This window comes from Xiphophorus maculatus, chromosome 1 (genome assembly GCF_002775205.1).
Source record: "Xiphophorus maculatus strain JP 163 A chromosome 1, X_maculatus-5.0-male, whole genome shotgun sequence".
NCBI classification, from domain to species: Eukaryota; Metazoa; Chordata; class Actinopteri; order Cyprinodontiformes; family Poeciliidae; genus Xiphophorus; species Xiphophorus maculatus.
The window spans coordinates 10,478,838-10,499,342 of NC_036443.1; the positions used below are offsets into that span (position 1 = coordinate 10,478,838).

Genomic DNA, 20,505 nt, shown 5'->3' on the forward strand with positions numbered 1-20,505 from the left:
TGACTTTCAGACTGGAAAATAAAGAATTTTTTACAGACCCAAATGTTTATTAAGGTACAGAACCATTTCAAAAGCAGCACATGCGGTTTTTTCTTTCTTTTTTTTTTTTTTTTTTACATTTTTGCTTTAGACAGAACCTTGTCTAGACATCCAGTCCTAATGTTCAGATGTTGTGATCCCCCAGGATAAAATGTTAACAATAGACTGGCTTCATCTCTACCCATTGTTGAATTATGAAGTGGAAAGGAAATGTCACAGCTCAGCACGACTGTGCCAGCTCAGCTTTGCATTTACAGTACACGTGTTTTCAACTACATCTCCTTCATTCAAGCAGGATAATTCACTTGTTGTGTTGGTTTTGTCAATCAAGGTCTAAGGATTTAAAAGCAGCAGTGTGTAGGGCCTGAGACGTTGAAAACACTGGGAAGAGGCTGCGGAATAAGCTGAAGCGGTTAGAGGTTTCAAGCAGGATCGGACCGTCTCGTCACCATTTTTAGAACTTGTTCTCTGCTTTTTGTTCAATGTTTCACTTCACAAAGAACTGCATACAAATCTAAAATATGAAAAATGTGTAATCTAATCGGTACAGATTGTTTAAAATCCACATGCATGTCCTCTATTTCTAGCTGTGCCAGTGTTGCTCTGGTGTGCAAATGTATCTGCACATTTGTATTGATCTTTTCTAGATGCTTTTGACGAAGTAATATCATTCTTAAGATGCAGGAGGTCAAGCAGGGTATCAAGGCGGCTTGGGTATCAGTAAGTACCCAAGCTGCAAAGAAACTTGAATATTTGATGTTATTCCTGAGTTGGCAATGTCTATCCACTAATTTGCATTCATAGTCTCTATGGTAACCATACACCTGCTGTGCTACTTTGGGCTTTAGCTCAGATATAGGTTTTCCAGTAAAACCTGCACCGACCTGGACTGATTGATGTTTGTTACCAGTATTGCTAATAGATCAAGTAGGGGAAAAAACACAGAAGTCTCTTGCTGGGAGACATGCTTTGTTTGTGCTTACAGCTGGAAACAAAACAAAACCAAAAAATCATCCTATTATCCAAGTGACAGAAATCAACTGGAAAAAATAATGTGCAGTTATTTCGTGGAGGTCATCTCTAATGCCCAGCTAATGGCTCTGCTGCTCAGACTTTGTCTTCAGCTACATTACAGTTTGTGCGAGAGGGACTACTGCGAATCAAAAAGAAAGCATTCTCAACGGGTCACCGACTATATCTGCTCAGAGTTTCTCCATTTCATATTGTGTTTTGTCTTTTTTATCCATTTTCCCAGGGTTCAAGCATCAATGCTAGTTTTATTTTAGCCTTTTATGACAATGACCAGTAACACATAGTTCTCCCTACTCTTTTGGGCAGTCATCTTGATGGTTAAGCGAGCTGGTTGAGAATGATTTCTATGCTGAACACATTTTTTGAACAGCTTTGGAAGTTGAACAAGAAGATGAGCTTTAAAAAATAAGATGTTGTTTAGGCGTTGATGCAATGAATCCCTGTAGTGAGTGTTTTGGGGTTGTTTAGTCCGCTTTAATCAAACTTTAGTTCATTTGCCTAGAAAATCTTGTCCGTTTGGGGAAGTGTCAATGCGTAATCGAACTCTGATGTGAGCCAAGAAGAGCGGTCCATCTAAAAACCTAAGTCTCACTTTGGTTGATTTAGAGGGTTTGCCATTAAAATGTAATTTTAATTTCTTTATTTCATTTTTTTTGGGGCATTTCTTTTCCATTTTAAAATAAAATACAGCTTTGTCTATTCATAAGATTTTCAATAATACGTGGAATAATACAAGAGTGGAACCTAATAAAACAAAGCCCAAAAACACCTGCCTGTTTCACAGCTAAAACCTCAGAATCACACAATATCCAAACCAAACTCTCTACTAAACGTAAAGCAACTGTAATGTCAGATTGAAAAAAACAAACAGTTGTTATTTATAAGCGAGAGAGATGTTTGATTCTACCCATTGATGTCCCGTGTATAGTCACCGCTCTTTTTTGTGATCAATTACTACAAAATAGCCAGAGGTACAAATAATGAGAAGAAATACACAAAACCTCAAAAGCTGAATGTCAGATGAAAGGACACAGCAGGAGAGGGAGAGAAAAAAACAGCAATGAACATGGGGATAATGACAGTGTTTCATCTTAAAACCTTAAAATTATGTTTTTGTTTCATTTACCTAAATAAACATGATTTTGCTTTTACGCTTGTGCAGTTTGGATGTTTGATGCTTTTCTTCATGATAAACACTAGAGTCGAGATGAGAAAGTAGTGGAACTTCAACCAATTTAATACTCTAGAGAAAAAAACATTTTTGCTTGTTGTTCATAACATAAATGTTACTAATACAGACTGTACCAAAGAGGGCAAATCTTTTATTTCGCTCGCTCAGCTCAATGTATACACCTTTAAGCTTCTACCGCAGGTTTGCTGCATCAGACGAAAACGTGAGCTGACCTTCAGAGCTGCACACATGCAGGATGTTTCTGCATGAATCAATTATTAATCACTAAGGTCTTTAAAAAAAAACACACACAGACCCATCATCAAGACTCATTTTTGTCATAATGCCGTTGAGCAGATCTCACTTCTCTCTGCTGAGCTGTCTACATCTGTGCCAGAGGCGATTTATCTCAATGAGACTGGACTCGGTCCTGGTGGTGACATCCTAAAACACTCAAAGGGGCAGATGACAAGGGGGAAAGATAAATGGCTTCAGTGTATCAGCCCGTCTACTTGTCGCTACTCATCCTCATATACAGCCATTGTACTACATCACCCTTTTACAGTTTATCTAGGAAAGATGTTTTTGATCTGGATGTCACAGTTAATATATCATCTTTTATATATCCACGGTCCTCAGAACCAGCCAGGTTTTAAATTAAGTTAGCGAAAAAATCTTTTTTTTTTTTTTTTAGCTGTTCAAACTACAGGCAGACAACAATTCTACAAGAGCGCAGAAAATCGACGTCATTGTTCACAACTCCGCCTTCTGTTTGCTGACTGACTCGATCAAAAATTGACCAAAGAGAATCTGAGTCATGAGGAGACTAAAACTATTAATTCAACCCTCTTATTTCATTAATGTAGCCATGCATGTCTGATGAACGGCTGCATTAAAGACAAAACAAAGAGAGACTGTGCTGGAAGCACACATTTTTGGGGGGGCAGAATTGTACAGGAAGGCAATGGCCTGCCTAGATAAAAAGCTCCACCAAATAATTGTTGTTTTACCAATTTTCTACCATTTTTAATTTCTCATTATCCACTGTTCCACCAAAAAAAATAAAGATCAGGAGTACCTAAAAACATTGTAGTTAACAAGCGCAATATTTTGATTAAAATCACCAGCTTGTGTGTTTTCACATTAATAGCTTTTTCCATAAGAAGAGCCTTTTTTGCATTCTGTGCTTGAGTAACATGTCTAAATTGTTTCGTAAGGCGATAATATTTGTTTCTTTTATTACTTGGGCTTTTTATTGTTTTATTAGCAATTCAGTATTAAACCAGGATCTTTCTCAGCCTGCAGAGATAACACCTTTTCTCCTTGTCTCTATGGCAACAGTGGTAATAATGGAACGCAGGCACATCAAAGAGAATAAAGGAATAGAACCAGCCATGCTCAGTTATAGTGGTAGACTGGTTCTCCTACTGCCCTGTGGTGACCTGAGAAAAGAGCACATTTTTCAGAGAGAAAAGCAGCACAGATTACATTTGTGTGAGCAGATGAATGAATAAACTCTCCTCAGCACTTGTAAGACTGGCCGTCTCACACGTCTTGTCAGTAAAGTTTCCTCCTGCTCCAAATGTCCCACCGTCTCGCCTCTCTGCAGGCATGCTGCTGAATTTTTGTTGAGAATAAAAAATTTCCCCCTAATCCTCTCAGCCATGCATAACAGCTATTTATCTTAAGTATTTAGCTTCATGCTTTTCTAAAAATCTTCCCCCTTTTGCAAGGTGTATCTTTGCAACACTGAATGACAATACACCCGGTTATCTACAGGAGCCACAACTTGTCACTCAGACCGATGGTTGATGGAATTGCTGTTTGGATTGATGAGAAACGTTAACACATAGCATGCAGGAGTGAGAGAGAGAGAGTCTAAGTGAGCTACCTCTTATCCATATGAGGTTTATCTTCAAGAAGGTGTTGTATTTTTTTACTTAAAATGCAGAACAAACTTTTTCCCATATCAGTTTAACATAAGACATCCTTTTAAAAAAGTTTACATACAGGACAATCAAGTGGAGAGGCAGCGAATCGGTTGCCTCTCCAGCAGCCGATTCGCTTGTGGAGAGGCAGATAGGAAATATCGTGCTGTCTCAGCCTTCTTCACCTTCGTCTCGCTTGACAAGGAAAATAAACGGTGTATGGTCCAGTTGGCAGCCCTGGTCATAGTGTCTGCACTAACTATAACTAGCTATGAACTAATCGTGCAACCCTCTCTGAAAGGGCTCAAGTTTTTAATTTAGACTAAATAATTTATCAGATTTCTAACAAAACCAAAACAGAAATCAACAAGTTATCCACTCATTTCACAATATTACATTGCAACCAACCCACCGTGTTTGCTACAAGCTAAATGTTGCGTCATTCAGTTTACCTATGGATGCAACATCGTCAGCCTCCTTCAACCTTTGGTTTGTGTTTGACTTCTCTGTAAATATTGTATTTATTTATCGATGTAGCAAAGCTATTGCGTATGCTGTTCAACTGTCAGAATCCTATGCAGTATCCCTAAAATATAGTTTGTGAGTGTTTTATGGTTGGATTTGGGCTTCCCACCTCAAGTAAAAGAATAAAATTGGAAATAAAAAGTGTTAACTTGCTAAAGCTCAAAATGTTTATGGATCAGTGTAAATGTTCTTAATTAAATGTTCACTCAGTGTTTTTATGATTTCAAGATTTACTTTCCTATATGAATGGGTGTTGCTGCTCCTCCTTTTTTGTCCATTGCAACTTATTATGAAATCGGACAACAAAGTACCTGAAGCGAGTAATGAACACCTGAGAAACAAAAGCGATTTTGAGATGTAAAACTAAATCGCATCGAGAAATGCTATATGTACTTTGGTATTTAAGACTAAAACTTGGTAAACCAATTTATTCAATGCCCTTCTCCTTTTCTCTCCAAGGTTGTGTGGTGACGGTGACGGGCCGGCTCACGTTTGTCAGCAACAGGTCTATGGAAATAGAAGTGCTGGTGGATGCCGATTCGCTGATGGAGAAGCAGATAGGGAAATATCGTGCTGTCTCAGCCTTCTTCACCTTCATCTCGCTTGACAAGGAAAATAAACCGCTAAATGTCCCACCTCTAAAGGTTGGTACCAAACAGTTGTTGTTTTTCTGCATTTCAAACCATCATTGAAAAAACCAAGAGTCACAGTATCACGTTTCAGTGGTGTGGCTCAAAATAAAAGGCAAAAGAAGTTTTATTTGCCTTTTTTTTTTGCCTACTAGATTTTACTGTGGAAAAAGATAAATTGACCCTAAATTTTTAGTAACACATCATCATTTAAATGTATGATTTCTGTCTTGTTTATTTTGGACGCTGATTGCTTCACTCTGATTGCAACAAGGTTATTATTGAAGACGGTGGAGCATACGAACACCTCCAATCTAACCTTTTGCTTTTCTAACTTAGCATGGAAATATGTTTGCTGTACATACTGCACTCTGCAAGAAATGAAAAGAGTTATTCTTTCTTCTAGAACTATAAGAAGATAATGGATTATTTTCCTTTTCTTTTAGCTTTTTCTTAAAACATTTACCTGGACAGAACTTTTTCCTTCTGTGCTTTCAGACAGCTAATATGTTGTTGGTCAGAAATTTTAAATGTTCATGATTGCAAGTCTGAAGTGGTAGAGCCATTTTGACAACGTCCTGGGAGTTCTGCTCTTCAGTTTCATTAGAAATGTTAAATCTTGTGGCCAAAAGGAACTTTGTTCTTTTCCCACCTCCAGTAAAATAATAAATTTCTCTACTCTAGTCTTTCAGAATAAACACAGTCCTGTTCGGAAGACTAGACGAGAAAAACAGAACACAGATCCAATACGTTTTATTTCAGTCAATTTGGATCAAGTCTTAATCTGCTTTATTTTTGTGCTTCACATTTTCTCACCTGTTTTCTGACATACAGTTTCTTGTGTTCTATTTCCTGCTCATCTCCACATGTTCAGAGCATTACTCAGTGACTTTATTTAAGAGCACTATGTTTTTATATCTAATTTGGCTTCGGGGTGATCCAAAGTAGGTAACCATCCACTGACCTGGGCAGGATATATTAGCCAAAACTTCCCTCTACCCCAGACCAGCCTTCAGGCTGTAGAGCAGCTGTCGTGCAGGGATTCCTCTGTCATGGAGAACAGGACAGTAAGAAACGCAGGTCAAGAGATCCAGTCTGGGTCACTGAGAGGTCCAAAAAGATGATCCAGGCCACAAAGTAAGGCCCTCTGATTATTTTATTAAGACAGAACTCAAATTTATTTTACTCAAATTAATTTTTTTTTAAAACTTCAGCAAGAGGTCAAGAAAACCTTTGCCTTTAATCACATTAAATATTGTTCTGAACGTTTATTTCAAGCAGTATTAGTTTTCTCATTTGTTGCTAATAGCTAACTGAAATGCAGTTGTAGTTAGTTATTAAGAAACCAAATTGTAAACTCTGATTAGGGTTAAACTTCTAATTAAATTACAAAACCTTTACACATTATCTTGCTCTGTGAGAATTTATCTTTTTGATTGATTTTTTCATTAGATACAATCAGATATATGGGAGCCTGATTGATATTTATTGAGACTTTTTAAAAGAGACCTTTTCTCTTTTAAATCACTGGTACTTTGATACAGTTAAACATACACTATTAACCGACTGCAGCAAAGGAAAAAGTTTTTAGTTATTACCCAGATCTGATTTCTGAGAATTAAAGGCCGTTATTGCTGAAAACAGTCCTTATTGTCAGTGACTGTCTGACTCAGCAGTTCTGTGAAAGAGAGGGATGCTGTTTGCCCTGGCTCTGTGCTGCATGGTGATCCTAACCCTGTTTATTATGCAAACATTATGCACACGAACCATCTGTTTTAACCCGATGTATTTGAATTATTTCCTGGCGCCACTCACCCGCCCTGACTCTCTCTATTATGATCCTTTGAAATCACGTCCAACTCTTCAGAGAGATGTGAATTCATCCTGTCAGCGTGTGATATTTAAACAAGAGAGGGGTCCTCGAGATCCTGTTCCAAGAAACAAACAAAGGGTTCAATGGATTGCAATTAATTTTAAATGTAATATTTATTTTACTGTAAATGTGTATTTGTGTCATGATTCCTAATTTCATAATTCAATAATTACTGTTTTTGTGTTTGGTTGCAAATTTCCCCTGTCTAGTTTAGTTTGTTTCAGGTTTGCCCAGTGCTATTGGATTAGATCGTTCCTTGTGATGTTGTGATGATGCTTTTCTCTTTGCTTTGCAAGCCCAGAAACAGCTCACAACAGCGACATGAGCTGAGTAAGCAGCTTCAGAGAAATTTGAAAGTCCAGCAGTAGGTCATTATTCTCTCAAGTGAACACTTGAACCACATTTACAAAGTTAGTACCTGAGCTCATCATTAAACTTTAAGTATGTGTGGCTCGCTGCAGAAGCCAAAGAGACGCATTAATAAATGAAGCCAGAGCAACAAAAATGGTAACAGGCTGAAAGTGAAGAGTGAATCAGATTTCTATCTCAAAATCCATTCTCTCTTCTTAAACTAAAATGTGGTCTCTGTAAAATCTCCAAAAAATCTTTAAGCTTGAAATTGTAATTTTAAATGCGAACACAATCAAAGATTTTCTAAAAGAAAGACAAACTTAGCAGTGTTAATATCTGTGTATTTCAAAACATTTATCTCAGATTGGTTGTCTAATAAATTCTGCATCGACTCTTTGGCTATAGACATCCAGTAGAATTTGAAGGTGGACAGTTATTTTTAAAAGGTGTATTTCATCCTGCTACATCTTTTAGTTTTCACTTGTGTCCTGACTTGAAGCTCATGATAGTTGGATATACTTGTAAGATATAATCTACGCTCTGGTATTGGCCAAGGAGATGATCATAAGTTACTTTGCAGCCTGACCTTCTTGTTCTTACTATTTTATGCCATGCAATCACATCTCTATCACTTTTACACTGCATGCGTCTCTGCTTCGCTCTGCACTTCACCATAGTTTAAAGCATGGACATTGTTCTCTAAATTACACTTGGAAAGTGCTAGCAGGCTTCCAAGTCAAAGTAAACAGTTTCAGTGAATTTATTTAAACTTAACTCAGTGTGTCACTGGATTATATCAATACGGTAATGACGCGATTCAGAAATATCCGACAATAAGTATAGACTCAGGAACCAATAAGCACAAAAAAGCTCATGCATGATAAGTAACATTAGTGTTGACTCCATGCTTAAGCTATCTGGCATCACTGTCATTTTTTTGTACCCTCATCCTTTATCCTTGGGTTGTTACTTTGCCTGAATTCTGATTTCCAATGTAAAGTGGTTTTGAGCAGAGAGATTGTTTCTGGTAGATCAGGAAAAATCTGCCCCTTTTGCTTTTTTTTTGCTAGAAAACAAATTTTCTCTTTAAAACAATTTCCAGTCACTTTCAGCTGTTTCATAAGCTTCATTATCATCCATCTTAGGTACTGTTTTTCATTTTATATGAGTACAAAGGTTCTTTTGTTTTTCAGGAAAGTATTTTGAAATTACTTGCGTGCTTTAAAATACACGAAAAGGCCAATTTGGATTGATTTATGTTTTATGCTTTAAAGATTCCTACATCTTCCATCTCAAAACCATCATACTTGCCCTTTATATTAAAAAGGACATGCTTAACTACGAGACATCCTTCTCTGGTGATGCAGCAGGTAGATAGTAATGATCATCAAACATGCGTCTCCTGCAGGTTGGCCTTTTCAAAAGCTCCGATGTTTCTTCCTATTTCCATTTCACAAAACCAGCCCTTTAGTTCGGCCATTGTCTGCCTCCCACCTCTGTGCATTCATCACCAGGTTTTCCATCTCAAACAGGCAGCTCGCTGTTTGGATTTCAATACTTGAAGATTTCAGTAATAATATGAACCTTTGTAAATTTTTAGAAAAATAGTCATTCTAAGGAAAATGCAACGTTATTTTAAAAAAGTCTATTCAACGCTAAAAAAGGAGACCTAATTGGATCCCTTACTGCTGACGTAACATGCCAGCTTAACAAGAAGAAGAAGAATAGAGAGAAATTTGCACAATGATGCATACACTGTATGTACCTTGAGTATAAGGAAGCTGCCTTAGCAAGAGCAGATCTGTACGTGTGAGCCTTGGCTCCATGTGAACAGATCACTGAGCACAAATGAGCGAGAGAGGAACGCCAAAGCTCACTCTGTGCTATTTCCAGCTTTCTATTTACTGTGGGCTTTAACATGGCATGAGGTTGACTCAAAATGAGGGAGCGTGCATTCAGTTTCAATCAGTAGGAGCAAACTATTCACATGTCTGGATCGTCAGTGTCAACCTGTCAACTTCATTAACATCCCTGTTTCTTTTAAGAGTGATGGTATCAAGCCACAAGATCTAAAAATGCAGTAAAGACATTAATTTGAATAAAACGAAGGATGAACAAATAAAGACAAACATCCCTGCTGTTTCTCCTGAATGAATTTCACCTAGGACTACTTTAATGTTGTGAAAATGGTCACCTAATAACTTCTGTAGAGGATCAAATGAAAACACTAAAAATAAAAAAATATTACTTCTAAAAATAAATAGTTTTCTAATCAATTTGGCATGCCATTAAGGACAATAGCTTTTCCCGTTTTTGTGCAAAAGAAAAGGAGAAAAGCCTTCCAGAATTTTCTCCTCACTTAAAGCTTTTCTGTATGGTTGGTTGAGCTGAGTGTTTTATAGCCACAAGCTGGTTAGCATGGGAACTGATCTGTTCTTAAATAGTGAACCTTGGATTTTATTCGGTTCTCCAGTCAACCATCAAAAACAGACAAAATGCTTCTGATGACTCGACTTTGTGGTGATGGAACAAAGTGAGGCAACTTTGCTGTCCTGCAACAAAAACCAAAGAAATAAGTGTTTTTAGTCTAAATGCAACAAAATTATGATGTAATTTAGATTGTACAAAAAAAGATTTTTTTTCAAACTTTTATACCAATCTTAGCTGTGCTTCAACATTTGTGTGTGCTACAGTTTAATAAATATAATGAAGCTGCTTAGCTGATCCAGCTTTATGTCCCATTTAGAAGCAGTTACTGTCACATGGCTGTCTGAACACGACAGAGGTTGATCTGCCAGCCCTGCTATTAGAGCTAAGCGGTCTTCTGCCTGCAACTCTACTGATCCCAACATCGTTGTTTCTTATCATTCATTACTGGCATGTTAGAGGACTTTAGTGTTTATAAGACCTGAATCTGTTATCAAGCTCTTTGTTTTCTCTTCAGTTTGTGATCATTATCTTACCGAATGATGTACATGTTTAAAATTAGCTTTTTATGCTGGCACCAATCACTTTTTGGTTCATTGCGTCTGCATTAATGAATAATGGGCTGATATAACATTACTTTTCCACTGTTGTAGGACTGCAGTGATTGGCCTGAATCCATTTACCTTGAATTCTGGTTGACTGATTAATTGTTAAGCCAATTAATTTGGTGTAGCGATTTAAACCAACTTCCTTACTGAACTCGATTTTCAAATTGATTCTTCTTGGTTCCACTTAGCATTTTGATACTATAAACTGTTAATATACAGTATTTAGGATGACTGTGGGATAACATGCTATTAATTACCCTTAGATAAAAAAAGCTGTCATATGGATTTTGTTTCTTGGGGCTATGACACCTGATAGTTTCCTGCTATTATTATAGGAATTGATTGTTAACCTGTAAACTGAAACCTATCTGCTTAGAAAGTCTGGATTGAGTTTCCAAGCACACCTGTTAAATTGATAAGCTTATGGTGTTACACTGAAGAAGAGGGCATGCTTGTTTGTCGAAGGTCATAGAGTAAGGGTCTTTTGAAGTTAATTTAAATGTGTTGAATCAGCTGCTCAGCTGATTCAGACCAGTATTAACATTGATGCAAGTTAAATTGAAATGTGTTGGAGCTCTCACCCACCTGTAATAAACCGTTGGGTGAGAGTAATGCCTTGTTCAGATGACAAGATTTTTACGCCATTTTTTGTCCCGATTTTCCGTTTCAAACAATCTTATTGGGATTATTGGGAGACATTTAAGATCATCTTAAGAGATATTCCTGCCATGTGTGCTGTACACATGGCAAAATTTGTCAAAAAAAACAACAAAAAACAACATAAAATTGTTCTTGAAAAGGTTAAATTGTCTTTTCAGGTTATTGCCTTTTTGCTATTGCCATAAACTACAGCTCAAGTGGAACTGAGCTGTTTGAGAAGTGGTGAGAAGTGGCCTGCCACCACCATAATTATTTAGGTATACAATTATCTGCACTCCACTTTTAACTCTGAAGCCTTTCCATTGTTTGGGAGTCTGTTGTGCAAAGCTGTGAAGCACTTTGCATAACATTTTCCTCTTATTTATTTTTAGTTTTACAGGACAAAGACAGCAAAAGCAAAATGAATTTGAGAGTTTTCAAAGCTACGAATTTGTATATCAGCAGCAAATTGTTTTGTTGTGCTGGAATTAAAAAAAAAAAGATTTTAAAAGGAACAAAACCAAAACATTTCTCTGAATGTATTTATCTCAAAAGCATGTTTTCCCAGCACAAATAGAGGGAGGCTTTCCTCCTCTGTTACTGCATGTATGAACTTTCCAGTTGCTTGCTGTTGCTTCCCATTTAGTCTTGCCTCTTTCAAAGATCTCTTTGCTGAATCAACTTCATAAATGCCACAAAATGTCCTCTTTCTTTGGCTAATGCAGGAGTAACAGCTCTCTCTCTCTCTTTAACAAGCTCACATAAAAATTCAAATTGAAAAGGGCTCAAACCTGTGTGGATATCACCGGGTCTTCATTTCCTGCCGTGTCCTATAAAAGGATTGAATAATGTGGGGCGGTCACACATAATGAGATTCAGCTTCTGTTTTATCTCTCTGTTACTGTATTATCTGACTTTAATTATGAATGATTTGCACAGAAAAAAAAGACATTTCCCTTTCAAGACTTTGATCAGTTTCATTTCACTCTAGAGCTCCACTTGTTTTTCTTTTCTCTCCATCCCCCACATTCTTTATTAGTCTAATCATTAGATTTCTTTCCTCTTGGGCAAAATATAACCAACCCTGAAAGCTAAAAACAAGTGTCACACCATCCCTGCTAAAATTTTTATATCGCCGTGGCGGTTTTGAGCCAGTTGTGTTCTATAAATAGCCTGATCGAAAGGCCTGCCTCTGCTATTTTTAACTGCAGGTGCTTTTCCCCCCTCATTCTCAAATCCTTGGTGTCTCTCCAGTGAACTCGCCGTGGTTACTATCTTTAGATTTTCCTTTTATAGCTCAACACTGGGGGGGCGGTGAGGGACTATACAAGAGTAGGTGTGTGGAGGGGTTAGGTGGGGCGGGGGGGTTTGCGGTAATGTGCGTGCACTGCTGGTAGCGCCGAAGTGGGGCATGAGGACAGCGTGAGCACAGAGGGCTTCAGGGACTGTCTTCACAGCAGTACCCTTGAAAAGCACTGAAACGATTTATGCGTTTGCCGATCCAGTTTGGAAATAAATGAAAATACCTTAGATCTGTACAATGTTTTATTCTCTTATGAATTTGAAAGGTTCTATTAAGCGATAGGGTCAGTATTTCCTCTGCAACTGGAACGAGGCTGGCTGCTGATGTCTAATGAATAAATTAAGCACATTCATCCCTTTTGAGCCTGCAACAGATTTATCTCTTCTCACCTCTTTTATCCGTTTATCTTTGATTTTCTTTTGTCATCTATCCTTCCCTTTCAGTCTTCCTGACTCTCTTCAGATTTCCCACTTCCCTCTCCTTCTCCTTCCGTCCTCACGATACTCTTTTTTTGTTGTCCTCTTCATGCTTCCTTGTTCTTCATTGGCAGAGATTCAGCTAGCCTCCTCTGACACAAAAACAAGCCCAGTTCTCATGGCAACCTTCTGTAGTCCACATGAAACGATGCACATTTACTTCTAGATGCCCACCATTCTAAACGGCCACACGTGGGTTAACGGGTGCACTCACACCAGAAACTCCAGTAATCCAAAGCACAGCACAGAGACCACAGAGCTGTTTGTTCTCACTGAAGCAAGGCTCATGAATCTGGAGTGGATGATTAATTATGCATATAAGGTTTTCAACATACCTTATTCATGAATTTGCAAAGATGCTTAAATATTTATGGACATGCTAACAAATCTAAAGAAAGTCTAGTATAGGCAGAGTGTTTAAAGACTTGGCCGCTATTTTCATAAGCAAACTTTTTTGTGATAATGCACAGTTTTAGTGTAGACACCCAACGTGTGTTGCATCTTCAAGTAGGACACTATTTGTTATAGAGAGAAGGATAAGAACCTTGCATGGGGAGAACATACGAACCCCATGCAAAAAAAAAACCCAGGCTGGGATTTGAACCCATGACTTTGTTGCTGCAAGGCAATAATTCCACCATGCAACCCTTTCAGTCAATTTATTTACTGTCAAACAGTCAAACATTTCTCATATTATTCAAAAGCAGTGTTTTGTTAAGGAATGCAGCTAGAGATGTGTTTCTTTTCAGTAACGGTACAAAGATAATAGATCCACAGGTGGTTAATGAATTGTGAATTTCCACAGCTGGATTTCACACACACACACACACACACACACCCACCCCCACACGCCAACAAGGCTTCGAAAAGGAACACTTGGAAAGCTCTGCAAATGCTATTGTGTGCATTTGGGCCAATGACGTCACATGAAGCGGTAGGACTCGGCACTAGGTGGCGAGGATCAACAGTAAGCAGTGAGCTTTGGCAGTAGGCTCCGTGGTTCAAGGTGATCAGCTTAGTAAACACCACTGCAGATGGACGTGGGCCCAAATTCTCAAGCCTTTCAGAAACTTTCTACAGAGGAACAAAACTCAAAACAACAAAAAAAGGAGAATATGATGAAGACAGAGGAAGAAATGCATTATTTGGTCAGTCTCTTGATTCCCAAACCCTGACTTCTTTAAGATTATCCAGTTGGTTTATTTGAAACATAAAGTCATAACATTGCTAATGCTAAAATAATACATTAAATACAGATGACATATATTTATTATATTATAGGTACTCTGAACAAAGTTCAGAGTACCTACCTGTTCACATGACAATTAAATATATTTCTTTTAAGCTAGAGAAATTTAGAAAAATTTGGATGTCTTTTGTAAAGATATTACAAAAAGCGTGAATGCGACAGTAACGCTTGACTGGTACAGAGCTACTGCGTTCCCTCTGGTATTTTCTATGGTGTTTTGTAAAAATAATCAATAAGTGAGTGAATGAAAAAAAACATTGATGGATGAATGGAAGAATTGTATACTTTTGAATGTGTAATTTTTTTTTTTTTCATTCATAACTCACCTTGAGACAGCAACTGTTCCTGCTAACACGGCAATGCTGTGGCAGCGCATACAGTTGTGGCATAAAAATACAGAAAGGATGAAAACGCTTAACTAGTTAACTTTTTTTCTTTCAGGCTGCAAGGCGGTGTAGCTTCACTGGTGTAAACTTCTTCTGTGGTGTAGGTTGCGACATGGTGGGGCTAACTGCTACATCGAGTCACTTTCAGCAGTAGTTTAGTCGTTCTGCAGCTCCCAGTGGAGTATTTAATTATTACAGGAACAATTTGCACAAAATAATCACAGCGGGTCTATGATTATAAATTCAAACTATTCCTCCCTACCCTGATACTCCTCTCGAATGGATTCCATGCACTATAAAAAGCAAGCCATTGTATGGACAAAACTCTAAGCAGATCAGTGGCAATGAATGCCATCTCTTCATCTGATTCAGTAAAAAATGAACAGAATACATTAATAAATTATAAAGCACCCCTGTCAAAAATGATTCAAAAATACAGTGTGTGCTTATAAAGGGTGAAATACACTATATTAAATATAAACAGTGCATATGACCAGCTTAGGTCCAAAACTACAATTGAAGCTCTGATGAGGACCAGGTCAGGTGACCAAGACTCCGGATGGCAGCTTCACCTTAAAAAAAACAAAAACCCAAAAAATAAAAAACCCACATTAAACACGGCAACAAGCAGTGATAAAAGGGCTAATCAGTTCACTGGTGTGCAGTCGCCATAGCAACTTGATCGGATCATGTTAAAAACACAGATGTTGGTACTGATGTTGTTTTTTTTCATGTTTTTATGCAGTTGCTGTGAAACTTGTTCAGTGTTCCTTTATTTATCTCTTTATAATCTTTGTGTAAAGCTCAGTTGTGACGGACTGATCGTTGTAAAGATGGGTTTAAAAACATTCACCGTCACCATTTAGCAAAATTGTTTATTTCACACAAAGTAATCAAGGTTGCTTTACCAATAATACTATTTGTTATTGCTGTAGGTCCTGGTTGTCAAATGTTGCTAAGCAAAAATAACACTAAGTATTTGATAAGGTCTGCTAAATGGATACTATTTGTCATGTAAGAGCAACGGCTTTACTGGGAATATGTAGGTTTTATTTAATGCCTATTTCAGCTCTCATCTATTTACAACTTTCCCCAATCTCTCACTCCCGCCTTGTCTTGTCACCAGCAATTATCCAAGAACCCAAAATAAGCACAGTCAAGTGTCTTAATGACTATCAGCCATTTACACTATCCCTCATCATCACCAAGTGTTTTTATACTCCTTTTTTCAATTTCTGTTCCATTTCCCTGTTAATTTGACCAACATTAGTCTGCCTACCAAGCAAACAGCCGAGGCAGCGATTGGCTCTCCATACATGGTGTGAACAGTACCACACCTACAGTAAAAACCACATATTTACATACAACAAATATGAAGACACGCACATTTTTTCTCACTGCCTAAAGTTAAATCAGACAAGACTTCTCGTGTTTTTGGTTAGTTAGCAAACCAAGATGTTTTTGCTAAATGCCAAACATTTCAAGAGTTTTTTTGTACCTGAATTTAAGTTCAGAAGTCATCATATATTTGGGCACTATTAAGGATCATTCTCTTTTAATCTGTATAACTTTGGTCAAACTTCCTTTCACAAACTTCTCACAATAGTTTGCTGGAGTTCTGGCCCATTCCTCATGGCAGAATTGGTGTACGTCAGTCAGGTTTGTAGGCCTGACTTTTTGTAGGCTCGTACACACCTTTTCAGATTTACCTACAACTTCTTCAGAGAATGATGGGCTGGATGGTCAGGCATTATCCACGTAATACTGAAAATTGGCACAACACAAGGTGAATCCTCAGCCTTTTTCTCTATGCCTTTACACCCATGATCTCTCCCAGCCATTATATAAACACAATCATTCAGTTTTTCCTGATTACCGCCACTTTATGGCTAATGGAAAGTGATGACAGTCTATTGGAAGGAGGTTTTTACCACTGACAGAGTGGTTCTCTTGTATTAAACTGAACAGAAGCATCTCTAAAACCACATAAATAGCAACATGCTGAGAACTTAGCACACAGAGCGATGATGGTTGAGAGCTTTAAAGTTCTCTGATTACACATCTCAACTGACCTCAGCTTGACCACACAAATGTCCCATCATGTGGGAGAATGCTGCACAGAGACCGTGCTTCTTCTGAACCCTAAAGCACCGTCAGGATTTTCTGACCACTTTCTGTCGGTCAACAATAGAGAGCCTCCTGACCTACTGCTGCACAGTATGATTCAAAAGCTGCACTGGTCTACGCAAGAAAGACCTGCCGAGAGTAGTAAAGGCAGCAGAACACATCAGTGGCACACAACTCCCTCTTTTCAGCAACTTTCCATAGTGACTTTCTCTACAGAACAGCCTCTTCCATCTCAAGACCCCTCCAAGTCGGGACATAGTTCACTCCATAATCTGCCATCTGGTAGAAGAATAAAGACATATTAAAAACATACTAACAGATTGTGAAGCAGTTTGTTCCTCCGGCCTGTCAATAGTGAAACTCTGCCTGCCTTCCTCTTTTTAACCTCGGCCTTAAAGGTGAAGTGTCTCACTATCATTATATACAGTACATAACTAGTTTTTTTTCCTGTTTGCACAATATTTATTTATTTTTTGCCCCAAAAAGAAGTGATAAACTTGCTGATCTTATGAACACTCTTCAGGTTTGGTTGACAAACTTGGTTAAAAACAGAATGAACGGACAGCGTGTCCGATAGTGTACATTTGCTTAAAATGCTGAACTGTGTTGAAACTCTGTCTTCCTCCCTTTTTGAAACCCAATGAACTGGAATTATGCATTACTTTCAGCTGGATGGCAACAAAGCATAACTGGCTGAGCAATATGTTGACGGTTATATAACTGGTATACGGCAAACAAACCTAAAACTGCAGCTGCATTCTCCTCAACCTGTTCTTCGATGATATGTTCACGCAGGTGTTTGTTTTCTCGTCACATCGGAGTCATGATCCCCAGTGACTTGTACCTGCTAGGTTCTTGTGGCACAGTTGTTACCAATCTGCCAGGTTTGCACCTCACCCTTGAGACTGGTATCTGCTTTTGAGTTTGCAATCTGAGTGTGTCCTCAAAAAGAAATTGATCTTAACATACAAGTTCTGTTTGCTGTTTGTCATGTGAAGGGACACAAGAAACGTGGAAGAAGGTTTTCTTGACAGAGGATTCTAAAAAGGAACAATTTGCCTGACGTGCAAAAGACTATGTTTGGAGGAAAATTAGCACTGCGCATCACCTTCAACACATCATCTTCAATGAAAATATTGCTATCGTATCATCAAGTGGGAATGTTTTCCTCTGGCAAGAACAGTGAAGTTGGTTAATGCGAAGATGGACACTGGGCGATCCTGCCCAGTATCAGCAGAAACAGTCAAGAAAAATATACCGTCTTTGTTTTCTCTCAATCATCCTCCACCAGCTGCGTCCTGTTAGGGGCTGGTGCGAATTTGGACTATTTTGCAAAGGAGAATTTGAAGAGGGGGAATTTTCCTGCTCTGACGTGTAAAGCTACTAGATATGTTAAGGCTAGAGCATGCAGAGCAAAACTGGATTCCACCAAAAATCCATTCCAGGGGGGAAGAGTAAAAAAAATTTTTTACTGAAAGTTGTGTGAAATACTGTGAAATTTTGAAAAGCATGTCTTACTTTCTTTAAAACATTTATATAGTGGATTTAGTTTCATTACAAACAACAAAGCTCCATGTGTTTAAAGTTGTTGGACAGGATCTGAGGGCTTTGTAAGGAGATGTCAAAATAGTCATTTCTAATTTACATTTACTGTAATATTAACATAAAGGTTTGGTGATCTGTCAGCTTATCTGAATTACACTGTTTTCCCACTGCCTTGCTGTTTCATACGACACTAGAGCCTGGTACCTTACAGAAACGCCTTTAAACACTTTCAGATGTGTTGATCGCAAATGTCCTCTGCAAACTTTCTGCGTCTGATGCAGAAAGACCACTTCACCGAGATGATGAATGGTGATTGCCAAGCACAGGGTGGTAAATTAGATCAGAGCTTTCGCGCCTTTGCATAATGTTACGGCAGAGGAAACACTCCTGTGCAGACTAATGTGAAAGTGACGAATGCGCATCTTAAAGCAAGTCTTTTGTCCTTGTGCTTTTGTCTTCAGATCGAAGGAGACGATGAGCAGAAACGTTTTGAAGAGGGCAAGTCACGTTACCTCCAGAACAAAGCAAGGAGACTTGCGGAAAAGGAGCGTCAGCAGTGACACTGTGGCTCAGCAGAAACAAAACCCACACAGTACACACACACACGTTATGATGGAGTTAATGCCTCTCTGTTATTGTAGCCTGTTAAACCGTATTCTGTGACCCTGTTTTGCAGCAGCGCTACTCACCAAAGTGTTCCCAAATACATGTGTGCAATATCAATATAAAAGTAATAGTATTTTCTTTTTAAGTTTAAGGAGAGTTTTATGACTGTACTGTATGTAAAATCTATTTATTACTGTTTGTATTAACTGACAGTGGGATTGTAGAAATACCATATTGTTTTGCAGGAATATCTCTAACTATACAGATTTGGCTTTGATGTCAGCCCAAAGTAATACTGAGAGTGAAAGGGAAATGATGAATAAGTGAGTGAATAAAAAAAAAAAAAGAGCCAAGCGTGAGTCGGGGGCTCTCGCAGCGTGCCCTTGCGTGTTTGATGATAATTATGTCATTGTCTTAGGCATGTCTTGGCAGAGAGGGCACATGCCAGCCATCTTTTCAGCACTGTGTCTTTCACAGAGTTCATCGGAGCTCAGGGGTTTTGACTCATCCAGCATCTCTTCCCCCACCTCCGTCTTCTTCTTCCTCTGCCTCCTCCTCCTCCTCATGCCTGTCACACTCTGACTTCAGCCCGTGTCATGCTCGCATCCGTCTCCATCTCCTCGCAACGTCGCCTTCTTGCTCATTTACTCTATTTATCCTTAAGGCTCTTCTTCTATCCCATCATCTGCCCGCCTCACTCTCAGTTTGCACAGATGAGATATGAAGATTGCTTTCGGCCTTATAAGAAACAGAAAGTATTAATATTATATCGCTTGGTGCAGAAGGTAAGATCGGGACAATGAATTATTCAAGAGAAGAGTCCATGTCCATGTGACTGTGTCAAAACTGAATTATCTTTCCAGTGAGAGGACTACATACAGTCTCCATTAAAAGAAAGAATACCCTCTTTCTATTCTATGCTTATGTGTGAATACAACAAAGAAAACTTGTTTCTAAAACAATTTATATCAAATTTGGATTGTGGAAACCACCCTCATTAAATATTAAACAACAATGAACAACGAAATGGTGACATTTCGTGATGTTCAGTTAATCAGGCATAATTAACCAGCAGTACTTACCTGCTGCTTACCTTATTAAGTTGTATAGGATTAGCAACAGAGTACTTAGTTTTTCACACACAGCTTTTAACCCTTTGGGTTTATTTTTGTTTGATAATTAATGTGTTGAATCTGTTGAGCGATTCTCTACAACACAAAACAAAATGTAGAAACTCAAACAGCACACCATATCCTTTTGTTAGTAACGCATTCAATAGATAAGACTATTATTGAAAGCATGTTTTTTTCAATAATTAAAAAAAAAAAAGAAACATATTATTTAGATTAATTACACATAGGTGGATGTTCTGTGAATGAGGTTCATTTTCCACTTACAGCTAATAAAAAATTATATAAAATTTACATATTACATCAGACCAACAAAACACCTTAAAAAAAACAAATGTGGACTTAATTAAATGTTATTTTCAGAAGGAGTACAGACAAATGAGACTCATTGGGATGCATATTCTAAATGGTTGAATATATAAATATTCTGACATATATAACATAAAATTGAAGGAGGGTGT

At 38.1% G+C, this 20,505-nt stretch overlaps 1 protein-coding gene across 5 annotated transcripts in view; it reads left to right on the forward strand.

The window, feature by feature from the left end:
• acot7 (acyl-CoA thioesterase 7) overlaps positions 1–20,271 on the forward strand; it is a 61,322-nt gene extending 41,051 nt beyond the window's left edge. For all 5 annotated transcript variants that reach the window (XM_005800093.3, XM_023340087.1, XM_023340092.1 and 2 more), the window contains 2 exons: positions 5,155–5,339; positions 18,770–20,271. In XM_005800093.3, the coding sequence (XP_005800150.1) occupies positions 5,155–5,339; positions 18,770–18,868 (284 nt within the window). In that variant the 3' untranslated portion in view covers positions 18,869–20,271. The remainder of the gene's footprint in view (positions 1–5,154; positions 5,340–18,769) is intronic.
• The last annotated feature ends 234 nt before the right edge of the window (positions 20,272–20,505 follow it).